Consider the following 25,945-nt stretch of genomic DNA (forward strand, 5'->3'; position numbering starts at 1 on the left):
GTAGTTGGCTGTTGCAGAGATTCACTCCCAAGTGGAAGGGAAGAGCGACTGTGTGTCTTTCTGTAGCAAAAGGTGCCTGTGTAACAGCCAGAATCTGACGTATTCTGATGTCTTGAATCTCCTAAATTCTTGTTGAGCTGGTAAGGTAACAAACAATCTTGCTAAAAAGACTCTTTATACTAGAACTGTTGCTTCAGGGTGAGGACTAGAGTGAGACGGTTCACAATTTAAGAAGACAACGTAATGAGCATCTCTTGAATTCCTGGAGCTGAGTATATGTTTCTGTTTCAGCACTAATGTGCACTCATACCTTCCCTTCATGCATGGAGAACAAAAGTTATTTGTGAGCTGTGTGGTAGTAAAGAGACATAACGTACTGAGACCCCCTTTGGGGTTTGCAAGGTGACCGGTGCTTAGGGTCTGTGCTGCCTTACCAAGCTCAGCATAGAGCATAGGCAGGTACTCAGGGGATGGAGAACACGTGTAAAGTACACCATGGGATCACTGAACTCCTGTGAAGTTCTCTCTTGCTCATCTTTTGAAAGGCAGCAGGCAGAGAGGTGCCAGCTGAAGGGGATGCTGTTGTTGAAATAACACTGAGACTTCAGCTGAGCTTTGTAAGGGAGGATTGTGGAGTATCCTTCAAATGTTAATTTATTTTCACACTAATGAGCTAGAAGGCTACCACTAATGCTTATCTTACTTGGGACTGACTATAGGCAGAAGCCATAAAATTAGCTTGCCTAGATAAGTCAGTGGTATAGGCTGAAGTAGCTGACTCCCCATCATACTTTTAGTGCATTTATCTTGCCCCAAAACAGGCCACATACTTCCATGGCTACAGTAGTAGGCAGATGTCTGTCATTTAGCAAGCTCCGAGACTGAACAAATCTCTGCTGCCCACGGGAGCTGGAGTTTCTGCTCGAACAAGAACTCAGCTACTTTGTTGATTTGTGTCTGAAAATACCCCAAACAAAAGCAAATGGTGGTTCAGCACTTTAGGAAGAGGGACAGATAGGGAGCACGGTGCAGTGTGGTACATGGCAGACGTCACGGTGGCACACAATGTCAGACTTGCATTTTGTGATACTGGCCTGTGGCTTGATTTCCCATACTTCATTAATAGTCTTTTAAAGCCAAACCTGTTTGTTTCTGTATATATGGATGCACTTTGCAAGTCACGGACAGAGATTTAGCTGAAATGGTGTGTGATGATGTGCCATTTATCACTCACTGAAAAGAGAGGAGTTGGTTACAGAAAATTAACAGAGGAGTGGGTGCCATGAAATCAAAGTTTAAATATGCTCCAGGTAGAAGGGGTGTGATGGGGACAGCAAAGTGTGGAGCTTAATGGCAAGCTGCTACGAAGTTACAAGCCATCCCTCAGCTCGTGGGGGCCAGGTACTGTTGATGAGTGGGAAGAGACTAACAAAATCAAATATACATCCAGGAAAATGCCATTTAAAAATGTATGTAAATATTTCTGAGCCTGCTTCCTTCAGGGTCGAGTTGTTTCCTCCAGCAAGCAGCATCTGAAGGTCCTTCAGCTTTCCACACTGTTAGAGTCTGCAGGGAAAGCAGCTGAGCTAACCACACATTTCTGGTGCAAACAAGGGCATATTTCCAAACTGCCAGTGAGTTAACCAACAAGAAACACACATGGAAGAGATCAGCCAAAAGCAGAATTAGTGATTGCTAAATGGATGGGATACTTAGGGACATGGCCGCAGTTGTACGGGCTGTAGCTGATCTGTGAGCTGGTTCTGGTGAGGCATTCACTCTGATGGTGGCACCAGGACTTGGACAACTGGTATAAATGTCACACCTTTCACTTCTGCTGCTGTAGGCTGGAACATTAGTGCTCTAGCAGATGTCTCCTAGAAAGCAGCATCCTAAAATGCAGTGTGGCCTTGCAATCACGAGGCTTGACCACTTTTTCATGCCTTCCTCATGAGTCAACACCAGAGCTGCTGCTGGCTTCACCTGCAGGACCAGGACTTAGACCAGCTTCTTCATCCTGCTGGTGAGAAGTCCTTGTGAGACTTCTGCGATTTTTCTTGGCTTTATAAAGATCTAGCTGGCTAACCGCTCTCTAGTTTGTTTGTTTTTATGTTTGTGTTGTTTTCTTGGCAAGGCGGCCATGCTCCTGTCAGGATTATCCATTGGCATTACACAGTGTAAACAGAAGGCTAAAAGGCACCAGACTGTGTGCCAGCAGTGCTTGCTTCCTCTGCACTTTGGTACCTCGATGTGATGTGCTGGTTTTATTTATTGTTTTTATATTTATTTGCCCCTTACTTGGGTAGCAGATCTTTAAGCCATCCCTTACATTGATAGTTAGCATGTATTTTTACTGAGAGAGAGGTAGTTCTGAGGTAGTTTTAGATGAGGACACACACACACTTGCAAGACAGATGTGTAAGTATTTCCTGCAATTGCTTGGTTCAGCAGATGGTTTGTTTTGTTTGCTGTGTGGGGGCTCTTGTACTTGAAGTGTCAGGTTAACTACTTCTGTTTGTTTGCTTCAAATGGATTTATTAAAATTTCTCTTAAGCAAGGAGTTGGATTTCATAATTGCACCTTTTAAGAGCACTTGGGAAATCCTAGCTCATAGTGTCACTGCTATATGTAAGTACATGATGAACAGATGAGTGCCTGGAGATACGCTCCACTGCTAAAAAGAGAGATATCCTGGCATTTTTCAGTGGCAAAATATGAAAAACTACAGCGGACACAAGCATGGAAGAGCTGTGGAGTCTCTCACTCACTTGACCAGCGAAGTGTGAGGGCTTCTCTGCTGTCCTTCAGACAGAGCACATTTGAGAGCTGCACTGGCTGATGTCCTTGCTTCATGCTCTTAAATTGTATATTGTTAGTTAATCTGAGAATTAGGTGGAAGTGTTAAGATTGAAAAAAGATACTCAATGCTGTTGTTGATATTTGGAAAAAAACCCTATTACCTTGCCAAAAAAAACTTCTGAGAGTCTTGCATTAGTGCCCCATGTATTTGTCACTGGTTTAAGCATCTGTATGATGGTCTCTTATACTTCAGGGTTTGTTGTGAACTTACAACTATTTTTGCATGACAGGTCACAGTAATGAAAGGCAGTAGTAGGAATAAGGATCATTCGACAGAAGGAGAAGGAACTGGGAAGCGACCAAAAAGAAAGTGTCTTCAGTGGCATCCCCTACTTGCCAAGAAACTCCTTGACTTCTCTGAAGAGGAAGAGGAAGAAGAGGAGGAGGAAGATATTGATAAGGTAGACTTCATGGGATTATTTGACTGTAAAAGGTTAATGGTGGTCAGATTCTCCCTGACTGTGTTTTTGTTTTATTTGCTTCTTGCTGTTCTCTTTTGTGAACAAACACAGCCAATTAAAAGAAGTGATTCTATGCCCGTAAGGCTACAAAGGTAAATAGCACAAAAATAACACAAAAAAAGTAAGCTGTCAACCATGTTTTTAAAATCTCGGACAAGACTCTGGTTTTTAGAGTTAGACTGTAAGAGTTTTGACAAGGTTGTTTTGATAACATGTTACAAATCTTGGTCTTGATTGCTAAGGTGGGTTTTTGACATGGGTTTCTTCAATTGTTAATTTTAGACATTAAGTTAGCTTGTGGTAATAGCTGCTTCTACTGGCTTTGAGGACATGCCAAGCTAATACTTTTCTTTCTTTTTCTAATGCTTAAAAGAATACAAAGATTACAAGAGAAAAAGCTGTCAACAATTTTTACTGTCTTTGCATGTGAAATTAAACTTATCCCCCAGAATACTGAGAGCACAGGTGAAATAATCTCTTGTTTGCTTGTTATTTTGAAATTGGTCGATGATGCTGGCTTTACCCTTTTTTTTGGAAGGACCCCACAATGTGGCACCTCACAAATGTACAGTTAGGTTCATCCTGTGTAACAAGACGCTGCAATGAAAGGTGATGGGTTTTGGAGATGTGACATTTCCATCATCTGGATACTGTTCATATCTGCTTCTCCCTTATGCTTTTCTCAGGCAGGAAGGGAGAGGTCAGTGCTGAGGAGGCTGCCTTGAGTCACACACTGATAAGGAAGAGTGACCTTGACAAGGATAAGGAGCAAAAAGGAGGAGCCTGATGCTCTGGCAGTGCTTTCTATTGACCTTATGGGTCACTTGCTGCAATGTGGCGTAAAACAGCTGCTTTGTGGTTAGGTAGGAGGTGGTTTTCTGTCTCTTACAGTAATAAGTTTCATCCAGTCAGAACTAGTCTTCTGTGGTGCATCCCTTGCAGGAATGACAGGCTGGTCCGTGAGTGGAGAGGGCATATTTTGGCAGTGTATTCTGTTGAGATTTGTCCTCTGGCTCTGACTGGGCAGTTGTGCAGTGGCTGCACTGCAGCACCACGCACAGGCTGGGTGATGAACAGACGGAGATGGGGGAACAACTGTTACCTGTTCACTGTCCTTCCCACACACTCTGTAGTTGCAGACACAAGTAACTGAGGTCCAAGGTAGCTCTACTTACCTCATCCCACCGAGATGACTTCTAGCTTGTAAGAAGAGAGTAGGAAGGATCTCCTCCCTCCAGATGCGTTAGGACTGTTACTAAAGAACAGTCCTCAGCTTAAACATCTGCTCCCTTTGCAAGTTCAGATCAAGACTTGTAGAGGGCATGAATGAACCTTGGAACCCTCAGGTGAGGAGGTTTGATGTAGAGTTCCAGGTCTTCTGGATGGAACGGATGGCCTTTGGAGACAGCTGTGTGTATCCATGTGTGTCTCCCTCATTTGTACACAGATTCTCAGTCTCTGTGAGGAGTGTGGATAACTGAGTTTACACCTCTTCGGCTTTGCTAGGTGCCGCTCCTTGGTGCTGATGGTTTAGAGCAGGATGCAGATGATACCGAAGATGACGAGTCCTCAGAGCAACGAGCTCGCCGACCAATGAATGCATTTCTCTTGTTCTGCAAACGCCATCGTTCTCTCGTACGAAAAGAACACCCTCGCCTCGATAATCGTGGCGCAACCAAAATCCTGGCAGATTGGTGGGCGGTTCTAGATCCAAAAGAAAAGCAGAAGTACACTGACATGGCCAAGGAGGTATGTTCTGTCTAAATCGTGGATGTAAAGGGAATTCATCACATATTTGTCTTTGTACTGCAAAACTTTTTCTGTTGGGTCTTTCGCTTCCCTGAGTTTCTCGGCTTCCCCAGTGCAATTATGATGCCTGGAGCAGCAGCTGGTTTTGCTTTGATTGCCTTGGTCCTCCGGACCAGCATGAAAAGAAATTGGTCTATGTAAACAAACTAGCCTGGCTCTAGTAGTCATTAGTACAAATATATGCAGGTTGTGATAGATATCACCTGATAATTCCTGCAGTACAAGCATTAACATGTAGATAGTGTGTGAATAGTGGCCATTGAAAACAGTTACATACAGTTCGGTGTCAGCTGACTGGTGATACTTAGATCAAGCTGCGCATTCTCTATTGATAATACAGGTTGCTATTATAATAGAGGTGGACCAAACCAAAAGCACAGTCAACAAATGTAGTCCCGTTTTACCTCCGATGCCAAAGAATTTAGAAATTAGTAGTGTTTCATGAAGTACTCTCCCTGTGTATTGTTAAGCAGTTTTTGATAGAGCAACTTTTGGTGAGGCAGAGTTTAGTACCCGAATCAGAGAACAGTACGTAGTCAGAGTCCTTTAACTGGGAGCAAAGAAAAGATAATTATCCCTGTATTTCACAAAGTATCTTTACGTCAACTTAAAATGTTAATGGCACTTTTAAAGAAATAGCTTACTTGTTAAGCTGGCCCCAAGAAGGCTGCAGGTATCAGTAGCAGAGTGAGACAAACACAGCTGGTTACTTAGGCTGATAACGTCATCCCACAACAGATCCTTCTAATTACCTGTGTGATGTCCATTGTGGGTAGCCATTGAATTCAATCTCAGAAAAAATAATAGAGGAAGAACATCTCTCCCATTTGTTGAGTAATGCTGTGGCACTACAAGAAGTACAGGTAGCTGTGAAATGATGGCAGAAACTATTATCCATAACCTGCCCTGTCAGCCAAAGTTTACTGCTGCTGTTATCACATGTATATAAGGTCTGGCTGTTCAGTAGTTTGTGTGAGCATGGAAGGGGCCACAGGAAAAACAAAGTGTTCTGCATGGCAGGTCCTCCTTGAAGGAGGGTCTGTAGTACCTCTGTAGTTCCGCATCTGTGGCACAGTGTTGAAATACTTGAGTCTCAGCTTTGTCCAACCATTCCTGATTTGTTCCGCATTCCCACTTACAAATTAGTGATGCTTCTTGAAACGTGGGAGGAGGGCATTTAGGAGGTCCAGTTACAGATACAGAGGAAGGAAAGATGAAAATGAAGAAATAATTTTTGGAAGAAACAAACCTGATGTGACTGTTTTTCATGGCCTTTTTCCTTTATGAAGGAAACTCATTCATTAAGAAGGAAAATAATTGCAAAACTTCTGTATGAAGTGAAAGATCTGAAACTTATTAATCATATTGTTGTGGAAGCCATTGTTCCTGTAGTGATTTTTTTATTTTTCTTGGCACGAAGAACAAATTGCATGTTCAGTGTCAAAGCAAAACAATAAATCTCAGTAGTTTACCTCATTACAACTCGTTCCAAGAATGTGTAGAAGAGATCGTAATAATTTTTATTCTTTTAACAGTTGTATGTTACAACGATAATTAGCAGCTATAATGTGCTGTTGAATACATTTGAGGCTGCTTCACCAACGGGCCTGTTCTGCATGTATGGATTGGTGGTTGTAACCATCAGGTTTGTAGTTAGGCTTACTGCTGAGACTGTCAAAAAGATGTTAATGTCAGCTCTAGTGCAAACCACTTATTGGTATTTTTGCTAAGGAGAGCTCATTTAAAAGTCGAGAAGGTGAATGCCTTTGGAAGGACATAAAATTACCTTTATACCAATAACCTTCTGTTTGACTGCCGATATGTATAAGCTCATTGAGGTTTAAAATATAGTGGATGAGCTTCTGTTACTTTGATGTAGCTTTTCAGTGCCCTTCGACTTCCAGTTCTCACCACATAGCCTCTGGCTGCTGCCCGGGCAGGACACACATCTCCCAAAGGACCCTGTGTCATATCTGCTACCCCCACAATGTATCTTGTGTACCCTGAGCATCTGAATCCCTCTTCCAGAGATATGAATGGGCCTGACAGAAGTGATATTTACTGTAGTGGCTACAACCCCTGTTGTTTTACAGCCTCGAGAATGTTTTTAGTTCTTAAATCCAGAGTTAACAAAGCCAGTTGGCTCAGGTCAAGCTTCAAGCAAGCAGCTTTCTGTTTCTCGCCTGCTTAGTATCAGCGACTGATAGTATCTCAGCATCGTGCAAATCAAGGCATTGGCATATTTACTTACATGTATCTAGCTATATGCAAGATCTTGGATTTTGGGAGATAGTGAGGCACCCAAATGTTTTGCCAAGTAGAATTATGAGAAGTTTTATATTGGATTGGACATCTATCTGTGATTCCCACTGAGAGGATAATGGTTTGTTGAGGTGCTTTTGGAAAATCCTTTATGTACCTGTCTGTACCTTGGGGTGCCTTAATTTCCTAGAAAAACTGTTCCCATGATCTCTCTATTTTCAGTTCTCTGCTTTATGGTCTCTTGTAACAACACGTGCCCCAGAGACCTCACACTGTGCTTGCAGAGCTCCCTGTCAGCTTCTGCTGGCATTTTCTTCAGGAGCAGGCTTTCTATTCATATTCTACAGGCTTTGTAGATCAACTTAACTTTCAAAGTTTCATCCTAGAGGATTTAGGCCAAGTAGCTGATAAATACTCGCAAGTGGAACCACAGGTATTCCTGCCGTTTGTTAGCATTTCCCTTCACTGAGAGGAAAATGAATTCTGGTCACTCCTAAATACACTCTAGTATTTTTAGTTACTGTGATAATAGAGGTAGTGTTCTCTTAACTCTTACAGGGCTTACTGGGAATGTTCAGCTGCCTTGGAAGTTATCCAGTGAGATTATTGTTGTTCAAGCCCTGCTTCCTTTACTAGAAAACGCTTAGTTTTTAAATACGTCTTTGTGTCAGCAAGATCCAGGCAGTCGGGATTGTTTCTATTAGGGAGCAGTCTGATAAATCCAGGCTGTTGCGATTCCGTGTCAGAGTTGGATGCTTCAGCTGGGGGTTTCGCGGGTCCCTCAGCCTGGCTGGGAGCTGCTGCCCTGGCTGTGCCGCTGCCTTGGCAGCTGCCACGGGGTAGGAGGGGACGAACATTCTGCTTCCTGGCTGTAGTCTGACAAATTCACTGGGTGACGTAGGGGCCATAATGTGTAATGTGAACCCCGCATCCCTCAGGAGTGAAAAATGGAGTGTAGTTATTTTCTGGGGATTTTTTGGTGGTGTTAGATCTCTGGGATGCATGTGACCTTTATTAGCCAGTTGGTGGGATTTAAGCATACATTTTAAAGTTAAGCACGTGCTAACTGCTACCTTGAGGTGCAGCTGGAATCCACTTGTGAGCTCCTGTTCCCACCACACTGGAGAAAGCAAGTCTGTTTTTATTTGGTGATGAAAGCAACTTACGGAGTTGCACCGAAGCACAGTACCTTTTTTAACTTCAGCTCTAAAGTGGCACCAGTCCCACTGCGTAACGCATCCTTCCCCAGGCTTTCACAAAACAGAAATGGTACATCAGACTGATGCCACAAACATTTCCCGTGCTTTTTCAGTCTTACCTGGAACTTCAGGACATAACCCTGCCACGCCATCCCTGCCACTCATGTGTGGGAACCAAGGTGGTGTCTTTGCATTTCAGATTAAGGACTTACCTTTTTTTTTCTTTAAGTGACTTTAGAGATATCCTTAGACTGGCTGTGTTAAGTTGGTTTACTGCACAGTTCATCAAATGTAGAAAAACAGTAAGCTCCACTAGTGCCTTTGGCATTTTCTTGTTACTGTATAGTTCATTTAAGTTATCTTCTCATGACCTGGCAAGCAGAACTTATCGTTTTATTTTAGGCCTTGGTCTAATAGTCAACAAAAATCAATACTGGACGTCCTTCTGAGATTTAGATCAGGCTTCTGTATGTATTTTATAAAACTACTTCTTGGCTACTGTTTAACTTTTTACAGTTCCTTTTTCATTTGAGTGTTGAAACTCTGAAAGGGACTAATGAGGTGTCCTGTCTGTTTCCTCCCTTCTATTTGGAGAATGCAGTTAATGTTCACTTCTTGGCATTGCAGAGGGAAAAATCCCTTAATACACCAGCTCACTTGAATTGCTCTTGTTGGAAACTGATTAAAAGCTTATTGCTGCCTCATTTTGCAAATGGCATGTATCCTGGCTCTCATTTGATGGGCAGCCTGTCAGCTTGTTAAATTACTCCTTAGAATAATTCAATTACTCCAAGCAGCAGTGCTGATATGAAGAGCTTATGCACCTCATTGCGAGCAATTCTGTGCTTTCCTCTCTGCAGGCTGGAAATGTGATTTGTGAGTGGGCTGTGACTTTAACAATGGAAAGCAAAGCTGCTGCTCTCTGTATTTCCTTTCCACCTCTTCCCTTACCCCCTTTCCTTCCCTCTGCCAGGCTATTTTTGTGATGTACTGAACTCCCAAACCAAACTGAGGGAAAGGGAAAAGAGAGGTGTTGCAGTCCTTAGTTTGCAGATGTAATACATACACTCTGTTCAGAAAATACAGTTTGTATGTGGGTCAGCAGTCCCTGCGGATTTTTATTATTTATAGCTATTTCTATAAATATAGGACTTCACACAGCAGGTTCACACAGTACTATGATTCTTGTAAACTGAATTGTTTTTATCCTTGCTATAGTCTGGAGGTAGCAAGCACCAGCCAATGGATTAACATGGAAATGAAAGTAAGCGATGCACATGCAATGGTGATGCTGCCATGAGGCATGCCGTTTAGTAATCTGGGAGAACGCTGCAGTGACTCTATCAGAGGACAAGGTTTTCAGTCCTATTTCTATATTTGATACCCAAGGGATATTTTTTCCCCTCTGTGTGTGGTTCTGTGCAGGCATGTGCATGAAACACGGGTGCCTCTCTGTACCATAACCAGGACTGATGACAGCTGGGTGGGTGGGAACATGTGTAATTGCAAAAGAAACTTCCTGCAGCTGCCCTACCACATACTTCAGGGTAAAACCTCTTTTGGTTGTTTGCTGCCATCGAGAGCTACCAAGGGCATGAGGAGGTATTGGGTTCCTTCTCCCTGCGCTCAACGCTGGTACTTACTGGGGAGGCTCCCACAGCAGCCAGGGCTCTACCCCCTATCAGTTGTTGAGCAAACATTTGCAGCGGGAATGCGTGGCATGTCTCTCTGGTTCGCCCGTTCTCTATCTTGCGGAGCAGCACATTTAAGATACTGAAATGTGCTCTTTTTATTGCTGTTAACATTCCAAAATCTTTTTTTTGGTCTGGTCAGCAAGATACTTCGAAAACTTCACTGTTGCATTTTGTGAATAAAATGGGTCCCCATCCTTCCCCTACCCCCCAAACTGTGTAGGATCCAGACCTTTTCCCCACACCAATCATGCATAGTCTGGCTTAGTTCCTTTTGCTGCCTCATATTAAGAATATAGCAAACAACTGAGATGTGTGCTGTGTGCTCAAGGCCAAAGAAAGTTTTAAATGGCCCTAAATTTATTTTATGCAGCCATGCAGCATGGTACATTTTCACAGGTACGGTGGGATGGTGTATTGGAAGTTACTGAAAATGAGATGATACTGATAGTGGTTTATTTTCCGTGGCTGGCTTGGGAAAGCATACGCTCAAATATTCTAAAATACAGAACTAGTAGATAAAAATGAGTGCAAGTAAGGAGCATCATGCTGCATTTATTGCTAAATGCATCTTTTCATTTCATTCAAGCTAGAAAGTAAAGAAACATTGTACCTGCAGAAGAATTCAAATGAATGTCTTTGTTTCCCAGAGAGTGAGCATACAGGCACTGGGGAGCAGTTTACAGGATTGGAACTTCAGCCTGCTCTGGTTGATAAACCTCAGGAAAGGAAAGAGAAAGCCCACTTTTTAAAATACAGTTCTGCTTGTCTTAATATTTCTTCTTAATAGATTGTGTTAGTGATCAGATTCTAAGCATGTAATTAAACTGTTAAAAAATCAAGATATTTAAGGATTATTTACTGTATGAAATCCTCTTGCACTCAGTGCACTCTGCTGCCCTGTGGATAGTGTAATGTCATGACTGGCATGACTGGTAATCTTCCTTTTCTTTTCTAGTACAAGGATGCATTTATGAAAGCAAATCCAGGGTACAAGTGGTGCCCCACAACAAACAAACCTGTGAAAACCCAGTCATCCACCGTCACAAACAGGAAAAAGCTATGGGCCTTTGCATCAGACTCCGCAAAAGATTTGCCAAGCCCAAGAAGAGTAACAAAAAGTGAAGAAATGCCACAGCTTAACTTCGCGATGGCAGGTGAGATTTTCATTTGTGTTACTCAGATGCAATATCCTCATTTTGTTTGAGGACGTGGCCTTGAAATTGAACTGCAGTAGCAGTTTTATTTACTGCACATGGTACTATGGTGCAAATAATTTTCATGTCCCAAATTAGGTTGCCAAGACTCTTGTTAAACCGTCTTTCTTAAAATTTCCTTGGTGCATGATTGCTTTCAAGAGTCCAGATACGGGGCATCATAACCCATTTGGGCTCCAAATTTGGTTGATTTTTAATTCTAGCTTATCTGCTGTTAGAGACTTTAATTTTCTAGTCAAAAAGGAAAATGGTGATTGTGTCAATTTGTTTTCTGTTTCACTGAGTGTTGTACTGTGTTTAATAATTTGCTGTTACAAAACTAATATACGAATCTCTATGAAGTTGGAGGTGCTAATGTTCTTGTGGAGGAATGTACTGCTGGAGCTAACTTTTTGTATTTAAATGAAGAGTACTTTAATTTGACTTAAAGTATGCTGTTTTGCCCATTATACCTTGGGGAGCGGATTCTGTCTAACCATTAAAAAAAAAAATAAATAAAAATCTGTGAATAAGTGTAGGTGGAGCGCCTAAACTGGTGAAAGGCAGATAATCTCTTGCTGATATCCACAGAAAGCAGAACTGTTGTGATCATGACCCTGAAATACAGAGACATTAAATACTGGCAGCTTAAGAACCTAACAGTCAAGGGATAAAGTAGTTTTTCCCCACCACTCTTTCTTCCTTTTGTTGTTGTTGTTGTTGTTTAAAGTTTCTAACTTTATAAATACATTTGAAATTCATTTGAAACTTTATCGTATTTGTTTATATCATTTATGACAAGTGTGTGGCAGATAGGACTTCTCTACTTAGAGATGTCATGAGCTGGAGAGTGGAAAATGGTTTCACGGAACAAATGTAAAAGGATATAAAGGGATAAAAAGGCATGTATACCTTTTGCCAGTATAATGTTATGAAAATTCCTATAACTAAATTCCTTCTGGTTATGGAATATCTATGAAATGTGATCAAAATAAAAGTTTTTTGTGCTACATAACCATGATATATGGGACACCAGTTCTAAAAATCACAAACCCCTTCATTCTGTTCTGCTTTTTCCATCAAGGGAGTAACTTTTATGTTCCTTAAAGGTTTATTGACTTAAGGGAGTGGAGCATCTCCCTTATGAGGAAAGGCTGAGGGAGCTGCGTCTCTTTAGCTTGGAGGAGACTGAGGGGTGACCTTATTAATGTTTATAAATATGTAAAGGGTGAGTGTCAGGAGGATGGAGCCAGGCTCTTCTCAGTGACAACCAATGATAGGACAAGGCGCAATGGGTACAAACTGGAACACAGGAGGTTCCACTTAAATATGAGAATAAGCTTCTGCTCAGTAAGGGTAACAGAACACTGGAGCAGGTTGCCCAGGGAAGTTGTGGAGTCTCCTCTGTAGACATTCAAAACCTGCCTGAACACCTTCCTGTGTAACCTCATCTGGGTGTTCCTGCTGCGGCAGGGGGATTGGACTAGATGATCTTTTGAGGTCCCTTCAAACCCCTAACATTCTGTGATTCTATAACACACAGAACAAGTAGTGAGTCTTGGTCTAGCTGTCTGCCATCCCCCACCACTCCTGCTGGGCTATCGAAATGTAGAGTTTCAGTACAGAGACATCTTGAATCAACACCTGTCAGAGCAGAGGACAGAGAACTTAAGAATTAATTAGAAACTAATCTAATCCATTGTTTTATCTATAAAGCCATTCATTTCTGAAGAAGGCCCTTAGGTGCTAGGTGTGATTTAATTTTTTTTTCTTTACTGCAGACTGAGTCAATGAGCGTACTAATTCACAGAGGTCTCACTCCAGTCCTCGTGCCAATGAAGGCTGGCTGTTTCTTATTTATAGGAATAGCTCATAAAATAACGACAGCTTCTGACAGAGATGTTAGCAGCATCCAAGTCATGACAAGTCTGCCATACCAAATGGGTTACTGTTTTGTCAGCTATAACTATATACCATTTTGTGGTAAATATGTTTTGCCGTGTTCTTTCCTCCTTGGCTACATGTGATAGGGCAGTTCAACTCTGACTCTTCTGTCCAGCACAACCTCTTTCAAAATCCACGCTGTATACTAGCTGATGAACTAAAATGTAGCTGAACCACCTCAGAAATGCTTTTACCTTTGAAATGCCACTGACTGTCTTGCACTTTCAAGGCAGATAGCTTCCTTAGGACAGGGATTCCAAAAGCTTTTTAGTGAAACAAAGGGTGGAAAAAAGACACTTGCTAGAGTAGGCAGTATCCTGATAGAGATGCAATTTTGGGTTGTTGGTTTTTTTTTCTTTTTTGTTTTGTTTGCTTGTTTTGTTGTTTTGTTTTTAGTTGGTTGGTTTGGGGGTTGGTTGGGTTGTTTTGGTTGTGGTTTTTTGGTTTGTTTTTTGGTTCGTTGGTTGGTTTCATTTGTGTGTGTGTGTGTGTGTGTGTGTGTGTTGTTGTTGTTGTTGTTGTTTTTAGAAAGAAGCTTAATTCTGCACCCAGGTAAAAGTTAATTGAAGTTGGTATCTGCTGGCCTTCTTTCTGCCTAGTTCTTCCTCAGTTCTTTCTTTCCTCTGACTGAAAAATTGCAATGATGAACAAGCCAGCCTGTGGAATTTCTAACCAGACCAATACTAACAAATGTGTTGTTCCCAAATAGTGAGGTGGTTTTAAGTTTCATCAGTGTTAAAAGTTACTGAGAAAGTCATGAATTGCCTCCCATTCTGCAAGTCATTCTGCTATTTTCTCACTACTGTTGATTTAACTATAAAATGCTTTAAAATAGCACTTAACTTGTATGAAAAATTAAGAATTTTTAGTTCTTAGTACCATAAGAGAAATGTTGTGCTGAGAAGGCACTACAAACATATGGCAGTGTTTGCATATGTACATTTTGTATTCCCTTAGAGTAAGTTATTTTGTAATTTGAAACCATAGTAGAAGGATTTTTGGTTTTACCATGATCAGACATGTAACCGCCAGCCCTCTGCTACAGCTGCAGCATAAGGATTCAAGTTGTTAAACACCTAATTAAACTTGCACTTTCCACTTAGCTTTCAGTTTTTTTCCCTTCCTCTTAATTTTTATACTTCAATAAACAGTTTAAGTATTTACTTACTTGGGGAAAAACAGCCCTATCCCTGTCCTGTTATGATAAGCTACTTATTTGAAGGGCACCAAGGAGACGTTTAGGAAACGGGGAAGTATTTTAGAGCCATAAGCTGAGTGTTCTTCAGCTGGCCAAAACTGAGGAGGGGGAAGAAGACGCACAGGTAACTGAAGTGAAGCCCAAGAGAGCAGCTGGGAGCCAGCAGTGTGACCTGGGCACAAGAAGGTCCAGCCCAGCAGCGTGTCAGGCAAAGTGTTTCCAGGAGCTGCAGAGCAGAGTTACCACCACTGGACAGAGCTCAGCTCATCTGGTGTGGTTGCCCTGCCCATCCTTCATCTACAAGAGAGATCAGCTCCACCTGGCATAACTGGAGAGGGGAGCTACAGGGATCCTGGGACTGGGAAATGGACATGAGTGATGACATCAGGAGGTCTTGATTTGCTCAGGCTAGGAAAGCAAGTGGAAGAAGAGGAGAGTGCCTCCTCTAAAAACTGAAGAGGGGAAGCACCATTTAGGGAGAACAGTTATTTAATCTTAAAGATGCAGGCATCAGAAAAAATGTGTACCATGTGGCCCTGAATATATTTAAGCTGAAAACTAGAAGAAAACTCTTAATGCTTAGATTTGGGTTCTGCAACAGCCCTTTCCAATGGGCATAAAGAAAGTAGAAGGCAACTAGCCAAGCCTTTGCTATTTTATATGGAACTCAGTAAGTTTATGATGGACCTGGAGATCTCTTCCCATCTCTCCTTCCTGCTAAGGAATTATCTTTCAACATACATGTTTACTTGTCACTTCTTAATTGCTCTGATGTCCTCTTGTTTGAGGGACTGAACTATTCCTGATCAGGTATTTTCATGGCAAAAAGTTCTGCACTGGCAGCATAGGTTCGCTTACAAATTGTGCTTAGGTACTTGCTGGCCCTTCCCTTTTCCTGTCTCCATTTCTTCAACTATTTCTTGTTACTAGATCTTACACTTTTGATAGTGCCTTGACTCTTTGTAGAAACTTTATCTCTTTGGTCCCTCTTTTAATAAAAGTCAAAATTAAAAAAAAAAAGATACAAAAACTCCACATAGCTTCTACCTGTTTGTTATCATAAAGGAAAAAAAATAATTTCAGTTGAACACTGGGTTTGAAGCCATGTGCTGTTCAGGCTGTATCCTTGAGATATAGTGGATGAGCCTGGTTTATTCACTTGGCTTTCCTCTGCTTTCATTTACTGATGTTTTAAGAGAGTATTGAAAAATCTTAAACTGTCAATGTCAGTGTGAGAACTTTTGGCAACATCTGTGGTATCGAATTGAACAGCAGCAGTGAGTATTCTCATGAACTGGACTTAGATCATCTATAGCACTAAATTGTTTGGAAGTTTACAGGTACAGGTTTGGCCCATATCAGCTGAAAAGCTCAATGAATTTCTCAGCACCGCCCATGAGTGGGAATGGGCCAGGGGATTTCCTAGTGGGCATTGTGGATGCAGCTATTCAGCATCCAAATTTTGCATTAAAAAATGCATCCAAACAGACAAGAGTTAATTGTGCCAGTTGGCCTCTATTCTAGAGAATGGTCCCAGGCACTTGTAATTTATTGTGGTAGAGAGAGCTTTTGTATAGTTTAGTGAAAGGAAGTGGGAAGATGTCGATGCATGCTTAGTGAAACCTGGGGAAAGTTACGCATCTGTGGTGTCTCATCGTTACTGAAGTTGTCTCAGCAATACAGTAAGGATAAAGCTTTCCTTTCTCTCACGTTGTGGCTGTTGCATGAGACATCTGGGCCACAGACCATCTCCCTCTCTCTATTTGACACTCTAAGTCAGGCCTCTGCATGGCTTCCAAGGCACTCCCAGAAAACCAGACAATTAGTCTTCATAATAATGAAGAGCGACCACTGTTCTGAGTGGAAAAGCCACTCCAGGAGTAATGCAGCAGCAGTGTTCATTTCATTGCTTTCACTTCTTGTTGCCATTTTCTGAGCTCCAGAGATGCAGGAAGACTGGAGGCAAGAAGCTGTCAGCATCAAATACTTGGAGAAAGAACATTTATATCTCCACTTTATTTTCCTCAATTATGTATTGTATTGGCAGGGCAACAAGTAGGCAGGCAGCTTGCCTGGCCAGTGCCTGCGCTGTTCTGGCACAGAGTATTAAGCGCTTCATGCTTCAGAGCTGTCAGGCTGGCAGTTTTCACCAGTAAATGCAGCTCTAAGTTAGAGCTAAATGAAAATAGAAATTTTGCTTCAGAGCTTGATCAAGTCACTTTGTTCTATCCTTTTACTTGTTCAGTGGCTAAGGAAGAGAACCACTCCCTTGATAGGAGCATTCATTGAGTTATAAATGTGTGCAGTATTAGAGGATCTTTGTGTATATTTATGTATGAGATCATTACAGTTGCTGTTTTAAAGATATCCATCTCTGTAGTACATAAAACCTTTGGCAGTAAAATTGTAAATCCATGCAATGAGGTGTTAAGCATACAAATCCAATTAAATCCTTCAAACAGCTTTGAAAGCCTCTCCCAGAGGGTACAGAAATGGTTATTTGTGATTCTCTTGAACTGCCTTTTATGGCAGCTTGCTTAGAGTGTCTGTGACAAGTAGTCTTCTGGGGGTTTAATGCCCCAAATGGTAGGTTCTTTAAACAAGCAAATGAATAAACTTAAGACTTGGTTTTACTGTTTTAACAGATCCTACACAAATGGGAGGCCTGAGTATGCTGCTTCTAGCAGGGGAACATGCCCTGACTGCACAAGAGGTAAGGAACTCTCTTCTTTCCCGTACCACGAGCTCTAAATGATATCACATCTTCATTATCATTAAAGTTTATGTGTGTGTGTGTGCATGTAAGATACACCTGCATATATATGGTTCTTAAACTGAGGGACTGCCAGACGTAAGATTACCTGTCAACATGCAGTTTGGCTGCTTGTGCATTTGTATGACTATACAGACTTGGGTGGCCTTTTAAGCATAGGCCTTAGATACTATTATCGTCTTAAACATTGTTAATAGAAAGGAGGGGCAGCACTGGCATAGTTTGCTCAGAACTCAGAAGAAAATGAGGGAAATTATACTTACAGGTCTGCTAATCCCACATAAATGCATTTAGTGTCTGCTGATTTTTCTGTCAAGTGTATTTTAAATGGATGTATAGGGACTCTTCAAGTCAGGTGTTTAACCTTCAAGCTGTCAGAAGCCTGGATGTCAGGTAACAGTCAACACATGTCAGCGGAAGGATGCAAAGAGGCATCACAGCAATATTTACAAAATTGCTTTGAGGTTTCAGTTGCCATATCTGTATGTTGCTAGTTATGTTCCTATTTTTGTAGTTTTTTTCAAAATACTATAGGGTTTTTCTTCTGATAACAGAATTCAGTGTCGGTACATGACTGATCTCCGAGCAGTGGTTGGAGTTACTAAGCAGATAGGCAGGAGAACTACAGACCTTAGCAGCAGTAAGCAAAGGATTTGGATATGCAGTGAGTTTCCACCTGACTTCTGGGTCTTTTTCATCAGTTATGTCAGACTGTGGTGTTTATATGAGAATACCTTGTTGAACACCCGAGCAGAAATGCCCCAAGAGTCTGCTCCAGCTGCTGTTGTTGTGCTACGCAAAGCCTGGTTCTCACAGCAGGTCTTCGAGCAGAAAGGCTCATAAGGATGGGTGAGGAGCACTACATGCTTGCCCGAACCTTCCTCCCTCGCCTGTCAGGCCCTTTGCTTGCCCTACAGCAGCACCTAGTGGCCTTTCTGTAGGTTACTGCCCAGAAATCCCGGGATTTGTCATGTAGCCCAAAACCTGGCTCTCCTACCGGTTTTCCCCCTTGCCACTACCCGGCATATCAGAACAGCGTTAAAGGTGAGCAGGGGCTGTCCTTCGCCTTTGTTTTGCGAGAACCCTTTTAGAGCAGGTTACAGTAACCTGAAGGGAAAGGGAGGTTATGGAGGCGTTATACTTGTGGATTGCTTCTCTTCAAGATCAAAATGTCACCTTGCATGCAATGCCGGGATTGCACAGAGTGGTATTGCTCAGGGTGTAAATCAGAAGTGAAAAGTCTCTCAGTGTAGCTGAGGACAAACTGGAAAGAGCAAAAGGGAAGAAATGAGATGTTGAGGATGTTTGCTTGCATCAGGAAATGAAACATATGCAGTGGCACTATCTGTGTATCCCTTCCCTCTGGAAATTTCTCTAACGCTTTGATCAGGTTCAGCCTGGCAGAGATTAGAAGTCCTGGAGATAATAAGTTTCCCACAAGTCAGGAGTGTGTGGGGAGCAGCAGGGTAGAAGAAAAAAGCTCAAATTAGTGCTTCTGTCAAGCTAAGGCAAGAGCATTAACTTTTTAAAAATAATGGAAGTTGATAGGAAGAGCATAGTTCTAACTACAAAATAATTTCTGAGTTACTGGGCACCAGCAATCTGTCCTTTACATACAAAGCTGTGGGAAACTGGGCTTCACACCTTCCAGGGCTTGTGGTTCCTGTACTGCAAGGTGAACTTGGCCTCGGAGGCAGTGAGAAGGCTTGTTCTCCCTCTCTGTGCCTGCCCAGGTAGCAAACACCTTATGGCACTGCTATTAGAATCATAGAATCATGGAATAGTTTGGGTTGGAAGGGACCTTGAAAGCTCACCTAGTCCAGTCCCCCTGCAAAGAGCAGGACATCTCCAACTAGATCAGGTTGCTCAGAGCCCCGTCCAGCCTGGCCTGGAATGTCTCCAGGGATGGGGCATCTCCCACCTCTCTGGGCAACCTGAGCCAGTGTTTTACCAATCCTCTTGAGGGCTCCTCTGCTCCACCATGGTGCTCCTGGTGTGCCACAGGGCAATGGCTCCCAAACCAGAGCTAGCTTGTGCTGCAGCTTCCTCCTTCATGTCACTTCTCCTGAGCAAAATAGTGCCCTTTCGAACAGTGCAATGAATAGGCTTCACCTGCAAACAAGCTGCTTCAATAGACATGACAAATTAAGCTACATAAGGCAGCTGGTCTAACTGCAGAAAATGTAAGTTGTATGGGAAGCCAAAGCCCAAATTTGGTTATTCCTGGGAGAATCCCACCAGTGAAGTGACATGAGATAACCAAATAAGTGTTCAAACATGCAAGCAGCATCCTTATGTAATTCACACCAATGCAGAGACTCAGATCTTCAGAGACAAGTCACTCAACAGCAGCAAGTTTTGTATGCATCCCTGGTGCAATCCATACCACGGCTGAGGCACAGACATCTTAAATAGATCATACAGATACATGAGAAAAGCAGTAATAAACGCTATATCTGTGAAAACAGTAACACAGACCACTGAGAAAGCAAAAGACAGGCATTACAAATTCTTTCTTTGTAACCCTTCAGATTGGTGTGCTCCCATAGTACACCAATTAAAACATCCTGCTTGGTGTTTAATAAATATAATGGAATCATAGATCAGAGGAGGCACTGTTACTACATGGTTTTATGGCAGGGAAGAAACAAGTTTGACTGTATATGTAAGCAAGTTGTCTTGTGGTATAGTTCCCCTTGGCCTGTTGGTTCTTACGCTTGGATTTAGTGTTTTTGGGGGAGTATGGGTAGCAGATTCCTGAAACAAAATGCCACTGCTGCTATTGCAGCACTTAAGCATCTTGGATAAGCAGCAGCAGCAGGAACAGCAGTACAAACTGCATGTGCTGTAGGCCTGCTTATTCTGTGGTGCTCTGTTCTTGCTGGCAACAGATGCAGTTGCTAGCTAAATCTCATGTGTGCATTCACTAATAAATGCTATTAACATACTTGTCTTGGTAATGAATAAGAGAAAAAACACATTTGCATCAAAATGTTTTAAATAAACTGAAATTTCATGAAAAATTTAAAATGGTTAAGGAAAAAAAAAATCCATCCTGTCATTTTTCCTAAAAATTCTACAAAGCCTCCTTCTGTTTCCTATAAGCCATGTTACATACTTTATTTTATAATAACAGTACCTTATGCTTCTAGGAATTATGCATGTAAATCTTTTTACACTCAAGTGTGACATTAAATGAATGTATCTTAGCTGATACAATTCCTTTACAGAATGATGCTTGATTAATACATTTCTGGCTAATAAGAGTAGTATGGATAAGCTTTGTGTTAATTCAGATAAGGCTGTTGTTTCTGAACAGTCATTTCTTTGTATTTTGATTCCAGAAGTTACAACACTTTCTTGCACTGTTTTTCGTAAGCATCCCTAAATGGATGTTTAGGTACATTACTTGAATAATTTTAAGCTTGTGGTACCTGTAACTACTTATTTTTATGCTGTCAGGTAGTTGGGGCTTGTTTTTCTAATAAGTTTTTTCTGTCACTTAGCAACCTTTAGTGTCTTCAAATTTTTTTGTTTTAGCTTCTAAGTAATTTCCTTATTCAGAAATGCAGTACAAATTATAGATATAGCAGTGTTGATAGCATCACCAATACGAGATAATTGTGTGTGTAGCCCAATATGATCAGTTTGGTATTCTGTTGCATAAAACTCTCTTGCAAAGTTTGGAATGATAAAAGAGAAAAAAAAATCCCAGGTATTTTGGGGGTCATCTTCTTCTTAGGTGATTTTCAAATGCATTAAAATGGGAGCTAAACTATGTTTTCACCCATAAATTTGATTTAACCTGTCCAGGGCTGAAACATCAGAGTGCCCATTTTCTCCTAAATGCTGCTTCTTGTTACTGCCGCCTGGTAGTTTGTTTTGCTCACTGTTGTTCTTGGCTTCAAAGCAGCGCCTTTGAGGTCTTACTCTGCACGCTTCTTGTTTCAGGTTTCCTCGAGTACTTGTCAATCTGATGCAACTAATTCTATGGAAACCTGTCAGAAGTCATCATTGTTTCAGTTTGCAGAGGTGAGTTTCTTTTAAAAGGGTTGTCTTCCCCGGTGTCTTCCTTTTGAGAAGCATCTGATATTCACCTGAAAAAGGAAATTTAAAAAAAAAATCATAAAATTCATGCTTTTATTTCTTCCTTCTTTTTGGATTTATGATACTGGATCATTTATCAGGTAAATAGCTCAGAGTGGGAGTGTGTTCAGGAACATGCTGGAAACCCTAGAGCAATAATGGAGCAGTGGTTTAAACAGTAATTTAGAGATATGTTGTTCCTGCACTTACTTTTAAACTACAATCTTCCTAACTAAAGTTTTAACGTGTATATTTGGATGTTACACTATGTCCTTTATCTATTGTGGCTTCTTTAGTCATTGACAACTGTAGTTCTGGAATTTCCATAATATTCTTCTATTCTGTAACCACCAAATAGCTCTAAGCAACTATGCTTTAGTTTTGCAATGCACAACATTTTTGTCAACATATTTCCAGTTATTGCTAGAAGGGCAGCTGTGGTATTCTGTGCTTTTTAGAAGTATATACTATTTCATCCAGGTTCGTGTGAATTTCATTGGCATAACTAACATGACAGGTTGCAGAGAATCCTGGTCCTTGTTTATATCTTTCCAGCTTTTGAAATAATTGCAATCAAGTGACATATAAAATTTTAGCTGTATAAATATTGATTATACAGGACACTGGGTGGTGTTTGAGTAAGTGCAAGTGGAAAGAAACTTTGTCATAGCAGGGGCTTTGTTACCAGCTGCTTTTCACACCAGCTGTTAATCTGACTCCTGTGTCTTTAATACTCATTGCTATGTGTACCTTCATCCTTCTCCCTAAATGTCATCACTTATGGAACAGATGCATTGAAATCCTAGCACACAGAAAATGTGATTTGTTTTTTTTTTCTCTTTAACATCAACTCATGAGACCTTGAGTTCTAACATAAGATCTGAGGCTTTCAAAATGTATTAGAAATAAAGCACTGATCCTTTATTTCTGATTAAAGGTGATGGCCACAGTGAAGTACATAACCTGTAATTAGGCTCTTAACCTTCTCACTTGTGAGGAAGAGGAAATGCCTGGCATGCCAACAATGAAGAGCAGTACTTAAATCTTCTTAAAATTGGTTAATTCCAGTGTCACTTATCATACTTGTATGGTAATAATTCATCATCCATCTTCCAGTATTTCTAAGATGCTTTTGCATACTTATACTGTCAGTTGAGCAATGTCATAATTCGTATAGTTCCTCTTGATAACTGTGTCTTGAATTTCACTGCTAAGTCTTTCAAAGAGCAAGACAAATACCAGCTCACTTAAATGTTTCAGTTCATTTTACAGTGCCCAAGCAGGGCAGTGCTAGAGCCGTATGGGAGCAGGCAGGAGTCTGCTGTGGGCTGCAAGATAAGCTCTTGCTAAGGGTTTGTGACACCTGGCTTTTCCTTACCGTCCAGAGAAGAACTTCAGTGGGTGCCAGGAAACAAGATCATCTGCACCGCTCATTCATGCAGCTTAGAAGTAGCTCACTGACGATCAGTAATTAGAAATCCATATTAGCTAGTTTTACTTCTCAAGGATGTTAAACAGCCTATAGCAAAGCTGCACTGAAACAGTGCACGGTGGTATATGTGTCAGTGGCAAAACTGGTAGTTGTACCAAGGTCTGACATTAATCAGAGATGCCTGATTTTGTTTGGAACAAAAATTGACACAGGTTAGACAGTATAAAATGCAGTTACCTTACTGTCTAGGATAGATTTGATATCTTAGAGTACCTGCAGGCATCATGTCCGTGTCCGCGCTTACCTTCTTTGCTAAATAGCAGTTTGCGCCCTGTCAGCACCACGGTTCTGCTGTCTCAGGTCTTTCACTGAACTGTGAAATACAATATAGCGGGGGGAATAAACATCAATTGGGTGAGATGTTGGCCAGTTCTACCAGCTGTAGTGTACACAAAAGTTACTGAGCTTGTGAATGTTACCTGGCCTGCCATACCAAAGGACCACTGCAGGCATATTTTCCAAATGGCCTTTTAATTTACATCTAGGAAAACAGAAAATAAAATACATTCTGAAATGACACTGTGCACTGCCTATGGAAGAGGCTGCATCAGTGTAAAATGACAACTCTCTTGGAGGCAGGAGTCCTTTGAAAAATAATATTGCAGGTCAAAGGAAGCTTATCTCAACAGCTACAAGGATATGTAACAACATCGTTAGGTGGTGACTTATAAGCCTAGAAATTACCCATCAGTATGTAAACTATCCTCCTTCTTCCATATATTGAACCGAAAATCACTTTTAAGTATTCCTCCCATGTGTTTAATGTGCCTCTGTGAATTGACTTTCCACATATATACTCTTCTTGCCCATTTGGGGGAGTCTCGTACTGCTTGCAGAATCAGTGGTGCTACAGGTATATTCAGGGTGTGTCTGAAAAGACAGATTGAAGCTGGTGCTGTTGTGAAGGAGCCTATTTGTTATTATTTGTGCTTACAGAGGTGTGACTACATACAGCATACATGCTTCTTTCTGTTAAATGTTGAACTAATTGTGTACTTTGTGGTTTTAGCTTGATTAGGATGTATTTCTTGATGTCTTTCTTAGGAGGCTCAGTTAAGAAAAAACAATTTACTAATCCAGGTGCCTGACTACAGACATCCCTATAAAAGATACAGTAAATATCTATAATAATTAATATGTTTTTTTATGTGCCACCTTTTTTTAAAGGTAAGAGTTAATTTGGAAAGTTATTTTGAAAAACTTAGTGGAATTGAGCAGGATAAAGCTGTGTGCTGAAGGCAACCTTTTAAACCAAGTAAAAGATACAGGCTGGAGAACATTTCTTGTTAATTTTATTGCAAAATATTGCACAAGTGAATCTGTTAACTTAGTTTCAAAAATCTTAGCCATCTTACATTTTAATTGAACAGTAATTTTAGATATCTGCGGATCTGAACTGTCTTTAGTACAGCATTTTCAAATTGTCATGTAGCACCTGACTTAGCCATGCTTTCAGGCTTTCACAGATCCTGAAATTATGTCCTCCCTAATTGAACAAACAACAAAATAACAAACCTGAAAACTGTCATAGAGACGTGAGAGTGCATTGAGTTGCATACCAGTATGCCAAGCCAACTCATTTGGCACAATGGAGCGCATGTATGAATCATCAAATGATAGGTAGAGGTGCTTAGAAAGTTAATTAGAAACTGGAGAGGACAGTTTTAAAGTCAAAGTTAATCTCATTTTCTTGTGAAAATATTGAAATGTGTGTGCAGTTGGAGGGGGTTGTATTTTCTTTTTATATTTTTTTCAATGTCTAGAAATAAGGAATAGAAATCTGGAAAAGAAAATCTTGTTGGCCATGGTTATTCCTCCTGTGTTACACTATTGTTGTGAAACCTTAATGGCAGTGATTAAAATGGCATTATTCTAAGATTGCAGCCTGATTTCGTTTCAGTTGTTCCAGAGGAAAGTGTTGAGCCGACTACAGAACCTCTTTAAGCTTTCTCCCTCAGCTATTAAAGCTGCTGGTGCTCTTTCAAATATAAGGGCTTTCAATTTGCACAGGGTGTCTTTGTCAAGTTTGGCAAAAATCCCGTTCTTTACTGTGCCACCTCTTACTGGGTCCTGTCTATATGAGCCCATTATTGCATTTAGTAAGCTGAATTATGGTAAGCAATTTGCAGTAGGCTGCTGTCAGCAATGTACAAAAGAAAAGAGAGGGGGAGAGAAAGTAGTTATTTAGCCAGTAGCCAAGCAGACCTGTGAAGAAATGTGAAGTGTGCTGTGGTCTGATGTGCCCGGAGACTTTTGGCAGACATCCCAGCTCAGTTTTGGTTCTGGCTGGGTGTTCTTCATATGTTCCCTTTCTCTTTGCCGCCTGTGTGGCAGGGTGAGTAAGAGTGCCTCTTTGTGAAGACAGCAATCCCATTGAGTAGACTTGTCATTTAAAATGGGCACCTTTACCCCAGGAGTACAAGTCCCCTGTCACTCAGAAACAGCTCGTTATATGTAGACGTAGCATGGGAGTTTTTCTACTTTACAGCCTCGGTTAGCCTTTCATCTGTCTGTCTGCCCCAAGTGCTGTAGTCTTCAAATTAAAGCTGCTGAGTATGTGGCTAGTGAGGCCTGCCCGGTGCCTTGCCGCAACAGATAATGAATATCCCAGGAGTGAGACTTGGTTGGATCCTGCGGGTGCGCAGGCAAGTGCTTTGGAGGTCTTCAAAGATGGTGTGATGTCCTCGTAAGTTGTTTTTTTTAAGAAATTTGGAGTGTTGCCAAGTTACGCTCTTGGCATTCTCATTCCGCTCTGATCTTGGAAGTTCTTGGCCCAACTTTTGTCCTTCTCGTGTACACCTTTTCTGGAAAGCCATTATCTAGGCCAGTGTTTTCAGCGCAGTGGGCTGTGTTCCGTAGCACGGTGGCTGTTGGCAAGCCGTCTGCTCACACGTGCTGGTGCTGTCATCCTCCTTGCCATGCGAGGGAAGCAGAGCAGATGGGACCCCTTGCTCTCTTGGTCTTACTTGGATGCG

General features: G+C 41.4%; 1 protein-coding gene across 9 annotated transcripts in view; it reads left to right on the forward strand.

Annotated features, from left to right (window-relative positions):
* Positions 1-25,945, forward strand: part of BBX (BBX high mobility group box domain containing) — a 142,550-nt gene that overhangs the window by 80,774 nt on the left and 35,831 nt on the right. For all 9 annotated transcript variants that reach the window (XM_080364098.1, XM_080364105.1, XM_080364106.1 and 6 more), the window contains 5 exons: positions 3,090-3,260; positions 4,827-5,069; positions 11,240-11,438; positions 17,265-17,332; positions 21,344-21,424. In XM_080364098.1, coding sequence (XP_080220224.1) covers positions 3,099-3,260; positions 4,827-5,069; positions 11,240-11,438; positions 17,265-17,332; positions 21,344-21,424 — 753 coding nt within the window. In that variant the 5' untranslated portion in view covers positions 3,090-3,098. The remainder of the gene's footprint in view (positions 1-3,089; positions 3,261-4,826; positions 5,070-11,239; positions 11,439-17,264; positions 17,333-21,343; positions 21,425-25,945) is intronic.

The sequence above is a fragment of the Nesoenas mayeri genome (assembly GCF_963082525.1).
Source record: "Nesoenas mayeri genome assembly, chromosome: 1".
NCBI classification, from domain to species: domain Eukaryota; kingdom Metazoa; phylum Chordata; class Aves; order Columbiformes; family Columbidae; genus Nesoenas; species Nesoenas mayeri.